Source organism: Triticum urartu, chromosome 5A (genome assembly GCF_056163025.1).
Source record: "Triticum urartu cultivar PI428250 chromosome 5A, HENAU_Tu73, whole genome shotgun sequence".
NCBI classification, from domain to species: domain Eukaryota; kingdom Viridiplantae; phylum Streptophyta; class Magnoliopsida; order Poales; family Poaceae; genus Triticum; species Triticum urartu.
The window spans coordinates 31,653,637-31,666,057 of record NC_141877.1 but is presented as its reverse complement, the minus strand read 5'-3'; the positions used below and the strand labels follow the sequence as shown (position 1 = coordinate 31,666,057).

General features: G+C 50.4%; 1 protein-coding gene across 1 annotated transcript; it reads left to right on the top strand.

The window, feature by feature from the left end:
- Window positions 1–2,506: 2,506 nt before the first annotated feature.
- LOC147967744 (uncharacterized) lies at window positions 2,507–5,709 on the top strand. Its single transcript, XM_087522527.1, has one exon. The coding sequence runs from the start codon at window positions 2,733–2,735 to the stop codon at window positions 4,647–4,649; it is 1,917 nt and encodes a 638-aa protein (XP_087378653.1). The 5' UTR covers window positions 2,507–2,732; the 3' UTR covers window positions 4,650–5,709.
- The last annotated feature ends 6,712 nt before the right edge of the window (window positions 5,710–12,421 follow it).

The following is a 12,421-nucleotide window of genomic DNA, read 5'->3' as shown; positions in this document are numbered from 1 at the left end:
GTACCCTCTAAGACGAGGGGAGGTAAGGAACTGCCATCTAGGTCCGTACTTGATTCACCTTATGTTTTAAGTAGGTTTGCGACACCACCACCTACTATTCATTCTGATATGTCGCAAGTAATCAATGATACTACTTCTGTTATAAATGAAACTTGTGATGATGCTAGTACTTTGCTTGATGAACCTGTGTCACTAGGTGAATTTCATGATGAACAAATTGCTAAAGCTAAAGAATTTGAGAATGTTGAAACTATTGAAAGTTATGATTCACCTATTATGCCTAGCTCTCATACTAGACTTGAAATTCCTAAGATACCCGAGGGTTATCTTATGGATGGGGAGATAGCTAGATAATTTCTTGCTTGTAATGATAGAGATGATCTTAAGAAATTACTAAGTAAGCTGAAAGAAAAAGCTATGATAGAGAGAATGAAATATGATCCTAAGTTTGCTAATTCTCTTATCTTTGTTACTGATAAGGATTATGAACTCTCGATTGATCCTGAAATTATTACTTTGGTAGAATCTGATCATTTTCGCGGTTAAGAATCTGAAACTGTCATGGCAAATCTTACTAAATTGAATGATATTGCCACCCTATTTGCTCATGAGGGAAAAAAAATTCTATTACTATATTCTTAAGTTATTTCCTTTCTTATTAAAGCGTGATGCTAAAGAATGGTTTAATACTCTTTCTCCTGATTGTGTGCATAGTCCCCAGGATAGGATTTATTATTTCTCTGAAAAATATTTTCCTGCTCATAAGAAACAAGCTGCTTTATAGGAAATATATAACTTTGTGCAATTTGACGAAGAGAATCTCCCTCAAGCTTGGGGGGGCTTCTCTAATTACTTAATGCTTTGCCTGATCATCCTCTTAAGAAAAATAAAATACTTGATATTTTTTATAATGGACTAATTGATGCTTCTAGGGACTACCTAGATAGTTGTGATGGTTGTGTTTTCAGGAAACAAACTATTGAACAAGCACATGAAGTATTAAATAATATACTGAGGAATGCCAATGATTGGGAACTTCCTGAACCACCACCTAGACCAACTCCAAAGAAGAGAGGCATTCTATTCCTCAGTCCGGAATATATGAAAGAGGCAAACAAATCTATGAAAGTGAAAAGGGCATTAAATCTAAAGATGTTAAGAATTTACCACCTATCAAAGAAATACCTGGACTTGACATCCGGACACAGGTAGTGGAGGTAAATTCTCTTTGTAGATTGGATGAAGGTTCCATATAATAAATCTCCTAGTCAATGCTTGAACGACTTTGATAGCTTTGTTGTGAAGCAAGAAAAATGTAATAGATATGTAAGCAATCAACTGAAACATACTCCTATCATGATTGAACGCTTGGGTGGTTTGATATTTAGAATTGCTAATGATGTAAAATTCCTATGTAAACATGCATCCATGGTTCACACTCAATTAGGAAAAGTTTCTAAATCACAAAATGATTTTCTTAATGAGATGAATAATAAATGAATGATCATGCTATTAGAGTAGTTACTAGAGGTGGTAAGATGACTCAGGAGGTGTGATTGTTCTTGTTGCTAGATTAACTTTGAGGGGGGTGTGAGGGAGGAGGCTTAATTAAAACAAAATCTCTAGCCCCACACTAAACTTCGCCAATACGCGTGATGATCAAACACCTTCATGCACTCTCGTGTTTGTGACGATTCACTATTATTGACTATGATGTAGTCCAAAGAATTGTTAGTAGATTGTTGACAACCAGAGTCAATCGATTGTCAGCACTTTGTAAACGCATCAAAGGAATTTGTCCTGGCTTGTTAGAACTGACCGGGCGACATATGGAGACGCATCGAAGGAATCCGTCCTGCCGAGAGGTTGGCTGCATGGGGAATATTTCTTCTCTGCAGGACGGCTGCCTCCTTCAACATTGTCTAAGACCGAGGTGGTTGATGTCACCCCAGAGGCAGACCGCCAACTGGAGCCCGGCTTTGCCAAGCCATCATGGGGGAAGCTTTCGTTGTACCTGTTTCGAGTCCAGCGGTGGAAGACGACGTGTAGCTCAGAGGAGCCGAGGTGCAGGAAATATTTCTTCTCTGCAGGTCCGCTGCCTTCTTCAACATTATCTAAGACCGACGTGGTTGATGTCACCTTGGAGGCAGACCGCCAACTGGAGCCTGGCTGTGCAAGATATCATGGGGAAAGCTTCTGTTGAACCTATTTTGAGTCCAGCAACAAAAGACGACGTGCAGCTCGGAGGAGCCGAGGTGCAGCGAAGCTTAAAGACCAGTTCAGGGGCTACTAATAGTGTACCCGGCCGAGGGGTCTCTCACTTGTCAGTTCCCGACCTGGTGGGCCGGGCCGAGGCCCCCTAGGTCGGTTTCATCCTGGGCCACTTTAGGCGGCCCAGTGGAGAATTACACAAAAACTCTGGAGGATTTGGCGTACAAGACAAGAAATGAGCCGTGAAAGACTCTACCCCGAGTATGCTATACAAGGCGAGGAGCGGGCTCGCAGATAGCACATTACAATCACCATGGTGTCAAGCTGTGAATTTAGCTCCGACGTAGGAGCATCTGGCAAAGGTTCCATTCAAATTATTGAGCTCGGCTCCCCCGCTCCCCTTGCTCCCTCCCCCCGCCGGCGGCCACTCCGGCCCCGGCGTCCTCTCTCTCTCTCGCCAGCGGCCGCTCGGGCCCTGGTGCTACCTGCTTCTGTTCGTGTCGTCCGCGCGGGTTTTCGCCATGGCTTCCAGCTCTGTCAGCCCGGCTTTTGTTTCCTCTAGGCTGCAGCCCATAGTCTCCGGCCTAGGGTTGTCCGGTTTGTTGGGATCTGAGGGGTTCTCGACAGGAGCTGGAGGTGCGCCGGCCGGGGCCGACCAGGGGGCGGCCGCGGGTTCTGCTGCGCCGTGGCGCAGGTTGGGGCCGTCGCGCAAGGCGCTGTGGCGCAAAAGGAGGGCGCTTCGGCAGCAGGCGGCGTTGGGTGGTGCTCGGTCGCGCTCCTCGCGGTCACCGGCGTCGTCGCCGGAAAGGAGGGAGATCCTGGCGGACCTTTTCGGCCTCTGCTTCAACTGCTTCCGCGAGGGCCACCGTCGGGAAGACTGCTGGTTTCCTCTGCTCTGCATCAGGTGTGGCTTGGAGGGTCACATCTCGACGGCGTGCAAGCGGCCTAGGAGCCCTAGGTCAGAGGAGGATCTCCGGCGGGAGGCGGTGGTCAAGGTAGTGCGTGCTATGCAACCGTCGACGCAGGCCGGACCAGCGAGTAGGCTGACACCGGCGACTAGGCAGATCGCTCCCTTGGAGAGGTCCTCGCCAGTCCCGGTTGTCACTGCACCTGTGGGGTCTGGGCAGGCGTCGGCTGCAGCGGCTGCTACTGGCAATATCTGCGTTCTCCACCGTACACCGGAGATGGAGGACCTCGAGCAGCGCCTGAGGCTGGCAGTGGTGGCCTATGTGGGCGGCACCAGGCCAGCGGTGTCTTGCCAGGAAGCTGCTGAAGCTTTGTCAGAGGAGCTGCGCATCCCACGCCACCGTTTTTCGGTTCACAAGTTCCACCCCGAGGATTTTCTGGTGGTGTTCGCGGCGCCGGAGTTGCGCAACAGGGCGTTGGCAGCGGGCACTATCAAGCACGGTTTCTTCAAGCTTTTTGTTAAAACATGGCTCAAACAAGCTCAAGCTGTTTCGAGGGTGATGCACTCGCAAGTTGATCTCATGATCGAGGGGATCCCATCTCACGCATGGACGTCCGAGACGGCGGCGGAACTCCTGGGTTCGTCGTGCCTGGTGGAGAGCTTGGCGCCGGAGACCGAGAACAGGGAGGATTTGTCTCTCTTCAAGCTTCGTGCCTGGTGCGTTGATCCGGACGAGGTGCCAGTGGACAGGCGGCTTTGGGTGCCAGAGCCGGAGGTGAACGGAGGACCGGCGGCGAGGACGCCCACGTCTCGGGCGCTGCTGGAGTACAAGACGCTTATTCACATCGGAAGGATTCGTGACCATGAGGGTCCGGAGCGCTGGTTGAGGCCGCCAAGTTCTGATGGAAGTGGCCAGAGCGGGATGCCGAAGGACTCCGGGGACTTCCCTGGACGGGGCGAGTGGCGTGTCTTGCCGTGGACGAGAGGTGTTCTTGATCAACACGGAGGTGTGCCGGGCAGCGAGGCGTCGGGCGGTCCCTACATGCATGCCTTGATGGTGCGTATCGGGCCGTCGGACTGGAGGATTCCACCTATGGATCAGGGCACGGTGGCGAAGACGTGCACGCCGGTGGTCACCGCGGTGGCAACCGGGGCTGGAGAGAGCAGACAGATGGCTGTCGAGGCCGTGTTGGTGCCTCCTGTGGCGCATGCTGCCACAGAAGATACGGACAGGGACGGTGGGTCCACTCCCCCGACCGCTGCGGTGATGTTGAGGATTGCGCAGGTGGCGCCAAGCGGACTGTCGGTGGTGGCTTTTGACCATGGAAGGACCGCGGATCACGGGCCAGCCAATATCGAGCCGCAGTTGCTGATCCAGACAGAGGCGGCTGACAAAGTGGATAAAGTAGGGGAGGAGGCGAGCCAGCCACGGGTTGGCAGCGAGGCCCCGGGGGATCCCAAGGCAGCAGCGATTGCGCTGGAGTCCGTTAGCCTGGTTGATGCATTGGGGGTTGCGATTTCGGCCAATTAGGGCACGCCTGAGGGATTGGCGGTGGACCGGCCTGTTGGGGCTGCGCCGGACCAGGACGGCGCAAGGGCCGAGGATTCCCCTGCGGTGCCCGACAAAGTTGCAGATGGATGGGCCCCGGTGGATGATTTGCTGCAGCTAACGACAGAGACGGGAGAGGTGGGTCTGCATGCAGATGCGCCTGTGGTGGGTCCCGAGCTACAGGAGTTGCAACCCGCCATTTCATGCACGAATGTGACTACATACAGTGCATGCAGGAAGGAGATTTTGGCGCGGTGGACTATGTGGATGTGTCGCAGCGCCATGCTGGGCATCTCTCGGCCAAGGAGATTGCCGTGCTTGGAAACATCAAAACTTTTTGCGCCGGGCTTCTTAAGAAACTTGTGCCGCCACTCCTTATTGCTTGTTCCGTTAATCCCTCCCACAAGGGGATTGGAGAGGATTGGAGGGAATTGAGGTGGATTTTGACTTGTGGGGGATTTAATCCCTCTCAATCCCCTCCAAACCCCTTCAAATCTGAAGGAACCGAACAAGGCCTTAAGGAGTTTGAAGGACTAAGAGGGGTAAGGACTGGACAAGACCCGTTCACACCGCGACGCACGACTCGGTTTGTTTGCTCCGGTGGATCCAGGAAGACTAAGGCTTCGGCTGCCGAAGCGGTGCTGCTCAAGACGTTGGGTTTCGACTGTGATGATTTGGCCATTTCATAGGAAGCGCTAAGTCAGCTGCGTATGGTTTTCGACTCGCCGCTCCAGGAGCCACAGTTGAGGGCCATCACGGCCATCTTTGGGAATGCAATACCGCTCAATCTAGCAGGGGAGGCAGGGATGGACGAGCCTATTATGGCGCAGTAGGTGCGAGGGCTTCGGTGGTGTTGGAGCCATCCTTGCCCGATGTCTTTCAACGCCTTGGAGTTGGCGTGTTGGAATGTCAGAGGCCTTAACAACCCGGCCAAGAGGAAGGCACTAAGAGGCTTTGTGGACTCTGTTCGTGCGGCGGTTGTATGTATATTAGAAACTAAGCTAGAGGAAGTGAACATTTATGTAATATTGCAATGCATGGGACCGAACTATGATGGTTTTACTTACTTACCGGCGTCAGAGACGAGAGGTGGCATTTTTGTGGCTTGGGACACCACAAGGGTGTTTGTGACGAACTTTGTCAACGACTCACATTGCATCACGGGTTTTATCTCGCCTAAGGAGGGGACACCTTGGTGGTTAACCGTAGTATATGGGCCGCAGGAGGATGAGCAAAAAATAAATTTCTTGAATGAGCTTTCGGAGAGAAGATCACTATGCCCGGGTCCATGGCTAGTGATTGGTGACTTCAATCTTATCCTTTAGGCGGCAGACAAAAACAACTCGAACTTAGATCGGAGAATGATGGGGAAGTTCAAGCATTTTGTGGACAACAATGCGCTCAAGGAGCTCTTTTTGCATGGGCGCAAGTTCACCTGGAGTAACGAAAGGGAGACGCCCATGCTAACTAAGATTGATCGTGCATTCGTTTCTGTTGACTGGGAACTTGATCACCCGGAATGTTTGCTGCAAGCTTTGTCCACCAAGTACTCAGACCACTGCGCTTTGCATCTCACACTCCATGAGCCTATGCATTATAAAAGGAGGTTCCGTTTTGAGAAGTTTTGGGTCAAAATGGACATATTTTTGGACGTCGTGAAGGAGGCTTGGACTTGTGACCCTGGCATCACGGACCCTTTCATGCGGCTAGATATCATGCTGCGCAACACGGCTAGAGCTCTTGCCGCATGGGGTCAAAGGGAGATTGGAAATATCAAGTTGCAGATTGCCATAGCGAATATCGTTATCATGCGGTTCGACTGCTCTCAGGAAAACCGTAGGCTTGCGGAGGAGGAAAGATGGCTTAGAAGAACGCTGAAGCAACTTGTGCTAGGGCTGGCATCCCTAGAGAGGACCATCGCTAGACAAAGGTCGAGAATAACATGGCTTCAAGAAGGGGATGCTAACACGCAATTGTTTCATTTGGTGGCTAATGGGAGGCGAATGAAGAACTACATACCTTCTTTGAGCATGGAGGGGCGCACTATCACTAATCAGAAAGGCAAGGAGGAAGCCTTTTACAATGCTTACAAGAATTTGTTGGGCAAGGACATAGCTCGAGAGTCCACGCTCGATTTGGAGGGTCTTGGAGTTTCTCATGTTGACCTCTTGGAGCAGGACCGTATGTTTACAGAGGAGGAGGTTTGAGCAGTCATCAAGGACTTACCCTCGGACAAGGCACCGGGACCGGACGGGTTCATTGGCTTGTTCTTTCAAAAAGCTTGGGAGGTTATCAAGGCAGATCTCATTGCTGCAATTCATAAGCTTTTCCTTGGGAATGGTAGGGGTTTTGGGCGGCTAAACCAAGCTTTGATCACTCTCCTGCCGAAGTCTCCAGATGCGTGTTCGGTCTCTGATTTCCGGCCGATTAGCCTTGTGCACAGCATGCCCAAGATTGCATCTAAGCTTCTTACCGCGAGACTTAGACCGCGCATGGGGAACTTGTCCAGGTGAACCAGTCAGCATTCATCAAGGGGAGATGTTTGCATGATAATTTCCTTATAGTGAGGCAAATGGCACGTTCTATGCATAGAAGGAAAGCAAAAGGAGTGTTGCTCAAGCTCGACATCACTAAAGCCTTTGACTCCTTGGCGTGGCCGTTCTTGTTTGAAGTGTTAAGAGCCAAAGGTTTTTCGGAGCGGTGGATTTCTTGGGTCGCAACTCTCCTTACTATTGTAACACCCTCGATGCGACTATAGCTCCCACGTGTCGAGGCATGACTTAGAGACATAATCGCATTGAAGGCATATGTCGCAAGTTAGGCAATCTTCACAAACATCCCATGTAATATAAATAATAAAGGGGATATAACATAGTTGGCTTATACTCGCCACGTCAGTCAAGTACATTAATAACATTACATCATCCAAACACTCATGGCCCGACTACGGCGCCAAAATAAAAGAGAACCCAACATGCGACACGGTCCCAATCACCCCCAACTGGGCACCACTACTGATCATCGGGAAAGGAAACATAGTATCGTTGAGAGTCTTCGTCGAACTCCCACTTGAGCTCATACGCGTCTCCTGGAGCGGAATCATCAGGCCCTGCATCTGGTGTAATAGTAATCTGTGAGCCACAGGGACAGCAATCTCGCACCCTCGCGATCAAGACTATTTAAGCTAATAGGTAAGGCAAGGGTAAAATATGAGTGGAGCTGCAGCAAGCGACTAGCAAGTATGGTGGCTAACTTATTCGCAAAAGAGAGCGAGAAGAGGAGGCAAAGCACGAGCGAAAAACTAGAGAGCAACCTGCGCAAACATTACTCCAACACCGTGTCCACTTCCCGGACTCCGCCGAGAAGAGGCCATCACGGTAACACACTCAGTTGATTCATTTTAATTAAGTTAAGGTTCAAGTTATCTACAACCGGACATTAACAAATTCCCATCTGCCCATAACTGCGGGCACGGCTTTCGAAAGTTCAATCCCTACAGGGGAGTCCCAACTTAGCCCATGACAAGCTCTCACGGTCAACGAAGGAATAGACCTCCTCCCAAGACGTTCCGATCAGACTCGGTATCTCGGTAATTCAAGACAACTCCGACAATGGTAAAACAAGTCCAGCAACACCGCCCGCTGTGCCGACAAATCCCGATAGGAGCTGCACATATCTCGTTCTCAGGGCACACCGGATAAGCTAAGCGAACGGGAGCCAACGTAACCCAAGTTGCCAAGGGACGGCCCCGCACGGTGCTCTAGGTTGGACCAACACTCAGAGGAGCACTGGCCCGGGGGGGGTTAAAATAGGATGACCCTTGAGTCCGCGAAACCCAAGGGAAAAGGCTAGGTGGCAAATGGTAAAACCAAGGTTGGGCATTGCTGGAGGAGTTTTATTCAAGGCGGACTGTCAAGGGGTTCCCATTATAACCCAACCGCGTAAGGAACGCAAAATCCGGGAACATAACACCGATATGATGGAAACTAGGGCGGCAAGAGTGGAACAAAACACTAGGCGAGAGGCCGAGCCTTCCACCCTTTACCAAGTAAATAGATGCATTAAGATAACAAAGTAATATAATGATATCCCAACAAGTAAATAAATGATCCAACAAGGAACGGCCTCCAATCTTCACCTGCAACTAGCAACGCTATAAGAGGGGCTGAGCAAAGCGGTAACATAGCCAATCAACGGTTTGCTAGGACATGGTGGGTTAGAGGTTTGACATGGCAATTTGGGAGGCTTGCAAGCAAGTGGTAGGCATCGTAGCAATGGCATAGCAAAAGAGCGAGCAAACTAGCATAGCAAAGATAGTAGTGATTTCGAGGGTATGATCATCTTGCCTGCACAGTTGTCAGAGTTGACTGGATCCTCAAAAGCAGACTCAACGGGCTCCTCGTTAGCGAACTCGTCTCCTGGCTCTACCCAAACAAGACAAACAAGCAACAAGGATACAATCAACCACGTGCAAGACCAAGCAACACGATGCAAAGATGATATGCTATGCGGGATGCGATGCGGGATGCAAAATGCAAGATATGACAGGAAATGCATGAACCTGGCCTCAACTTGGAATTCCAAGGGTGCCACTGGAAAGATGAGATGAAATCGCTTGAAAACGATATAAAGAATGCCGGAATCGGAGTTACGGTTTGGAAATGGCAAGCGATTCAAATATGACACCGGTCTGCGATTTACAGCAAGTAGGCATCTAAATGCAACGAAATGAACATGCTACAGCACCCAAACATGACATCAAAATACATGGCAGGGAAGCATCTTTCATGGCAGGGAAGCATTCAAGATGCTTAACAAAAGTCTAGCACTGAGTTATGGCCAATTCATCCATTAACAGATTCAAACAAGCATGGCAAAAACGCAAATGGTAAAACAGATCTCAGACTTAGTGAAATTAACACTTGTCTGGAATTTCAGATCATATAGCCCTCTTCGGAGCAATAAAACAACATGCTACAGGACCTGAACATGACAAAGAAAGACATGGCATGGAGCTACTCAACAAGCTTAACAAAAGTCCCTTAGTGACCTTGAGCCAAAATGGATCACAAAATATACTAACAAGCACACGAACATAGCAAAAACATAATCAGTTTTCAGACTTAGTGAAAACTGGGACATGCTGAAACATAACTCACGAAGGCCTGTTTACGACCTCGATGCACTCACTACGGTGCAAGTCATGGCAAGGCAAGCATACACCCATCAAGAAGGCATAAAATGCAAGTTAGACATGGCAAGAACAATGGCATAGCATGCACGGATCAACTACAATAACATCGGCAAAATCGCAAACAAGTTGGCGATCTGCCCAGATTCGCAACGAAGCAAAAGTAGAGCTCGATTGACTCAAGCTAGGGTGCTCCATAATTGCAAACAAAGACATGGATGGATAGAGCACTACAAGATTAACAAAACTCCCTTACTGATCATCCTCAAAAGAGGCATGGATCACTAGGAAACAACAAGAACATATGGCATCATGAGATAAACAATCCCAGGACTTAGTGAAAACACTAAGTCCCTGAAAACAGAATTAGCAAGTACACCACTTTGCAAGCTTGCACAAGTCACTACACACATCCTAAAAATACATGGGTTGCACCTCTGGAAAGATGACAAAACCCTTAACAAAACATATGTAGAACTCACAGGCATATCATGCACACAAATATCATGGCAAAAATGACAAATGTCTAAGATGAACTAGCAGATCTGACAATTAACTCACGAAGCCCTCTTCTAACAGCATTTCGGGCATCAAGATGAACTCAAATGAAAATAATGCAATGGAATGAAATGATGTACTCTCTGAGACGAACATTTTGATATGCTATATGCCCAAAACGGAGCTATGGATGCGGAGATATAGCATGATGAACATTGCACAAAAATTAGGGTTCGGAGAGAAAAGTCAACCCTCATGGATTTTGGATCCAGAACTGCACGCTTCCCGAGGCGGTCGCCGGAGAACACTGTTCACCGCCGGAGTTCGTCGGGGAAGAGGCGGAGGTCGCCGGAGAGGGGCCGGGTCGCCGGATCCGGGGCCGGCGAGGTGGAGGCGCGCCGGGGCGCGGTCGCCGGCGTGGTTGGCGCGGGCGGCGCCGGCGAGGAGTGCGGCGGGGCGGTGACGGCAGGCGGCGGCCGGAGCGGAGGGGCTGCCGGAGCGGGGCGGCTCGGGCGCGGGCAGCGGATGAGGGAGCCGGGCGGCGGGGTCGGGCGAGTGGTGCGCGGGGGCCGCGGTCGGGCCGCGCGGGCCTCGGCGGCGGCGGGCGACGGGCAAATGGCGCGGCGACACGTGGCGGCGGCGGGGTAAGTCGGACACGTCCGGCCCGAATCGGACGTGTCCGGCGGCGAGAGGAGGAAGATGACTAGGGTTTTGGGGAGGGGATCCGAGATTTTCGAGGAGGACCTATTTATAGGCATAGAGGGAGCTAGGAGAGTCCAAATGAGGTGCGGTTTTCGGCCACGCGATCATGATCGAACGCTCTAGATGATGGAGCAGAGTTAGGTGGGTTTTGGGCCAAACTGGAGGGGTGTTGGGCTGCAACACACATGAGGCCTTTTCGGTCCCTCGGTTAACCGTTGGAGTATCAAACGAAGTCCAAATGGTACGAAACTTGACAGGCGGTCTACCGATAGTAAACCAAGGCCGCTTGGCAAGTCTCGGTCCAATCCGGAAATGTTTAATCCCCACACACGAAAGAAAGCTAGAAATGACCACCGGAGGAGAAAGAAGCGTCGGAATGCAAAACGGACAACGGGGAAAATGCTCGAACGCATGAGACAAACACGTATGCAGATGCAATGCACATGAAGACATGATATGAGATGCATGACAACGACAACAACACACGGAGACAAAACCCGAACCCGAGGAAATAAATATAACTTAGCGCCGGAAACGGCAAGAGTTGGAGTACAAATAGGGAAAGTTACATCCGGGGTGTTACAACTATAGCTAGCTCCAGAGTGCTCGTTAATGGTTGTGCAGGCGACAAGTTTATGCATGCTAAAGGACTGAGGCAAGGGGACTCGATCTCACCTTTACTCTTTGTTATTGCCATTATCAAGGCACATGAGGCTGGAGTGATGAGTGCCATCGATGGATGTAGCCCAGTGCAGCGACTGTCCCTGTATGCTGACGATGTGGTTCTTTTCATCAAACCCACACGGCCGGATCTCCTATTTGTCAAAGAAACACTTACCGTCTTCGGAATAGCATCTGGGCTTAAAGTGAATTTTGCCAAATCTGCGGCTATCATGATTAGGGCGGAGCCTGAGGACGAGGAGATTGTGAAGTCGGCGTTGCCCTGGAAGATTGCCACCTTCCCATGCAAATATCTAGGATTGCAGCTAAGCATTTGGCAGCTGAAAAGATCGGAGTGGCAGCCGATGGTGGACGCTGCCCTTCACATCTTGCCGGGATGGCAAAGGGGTTTGGTGACTAGACCCGGCAGGCTGGTTCTTGTCAACCAAGTCATGAGAGCGCGGGCTACTCACCACCTCATGATTGTGGAGGCACCAAAATGGGCTCTTGAAAGAGTGGACAAAGGCTGTCGGGCTTTCTTTTGGGTCGGGACTGAGGAAGTTAAGGGAGGCAAATGTGTAGTATCGTGGGCAAGAGTGTGTAGGCCAAAGCACATGGGAGGACTTGGCGTCATTGATCTACACAAGCATGGCATTGCCCTCTGATTGAGATGGGAATGGCTTAGACGCACGGATGCCTCCAG

Bases quoted from the DNA above. Each gene is read 5' to 3' on its own strand.
- LOC147967744 (XM_087522527.1), top strand. From the start codon at position 2,733: ATGGCTTCCAGCTCTGTCAGCCCGGCTTTTGTTTCCTCTAGGCTGCAG.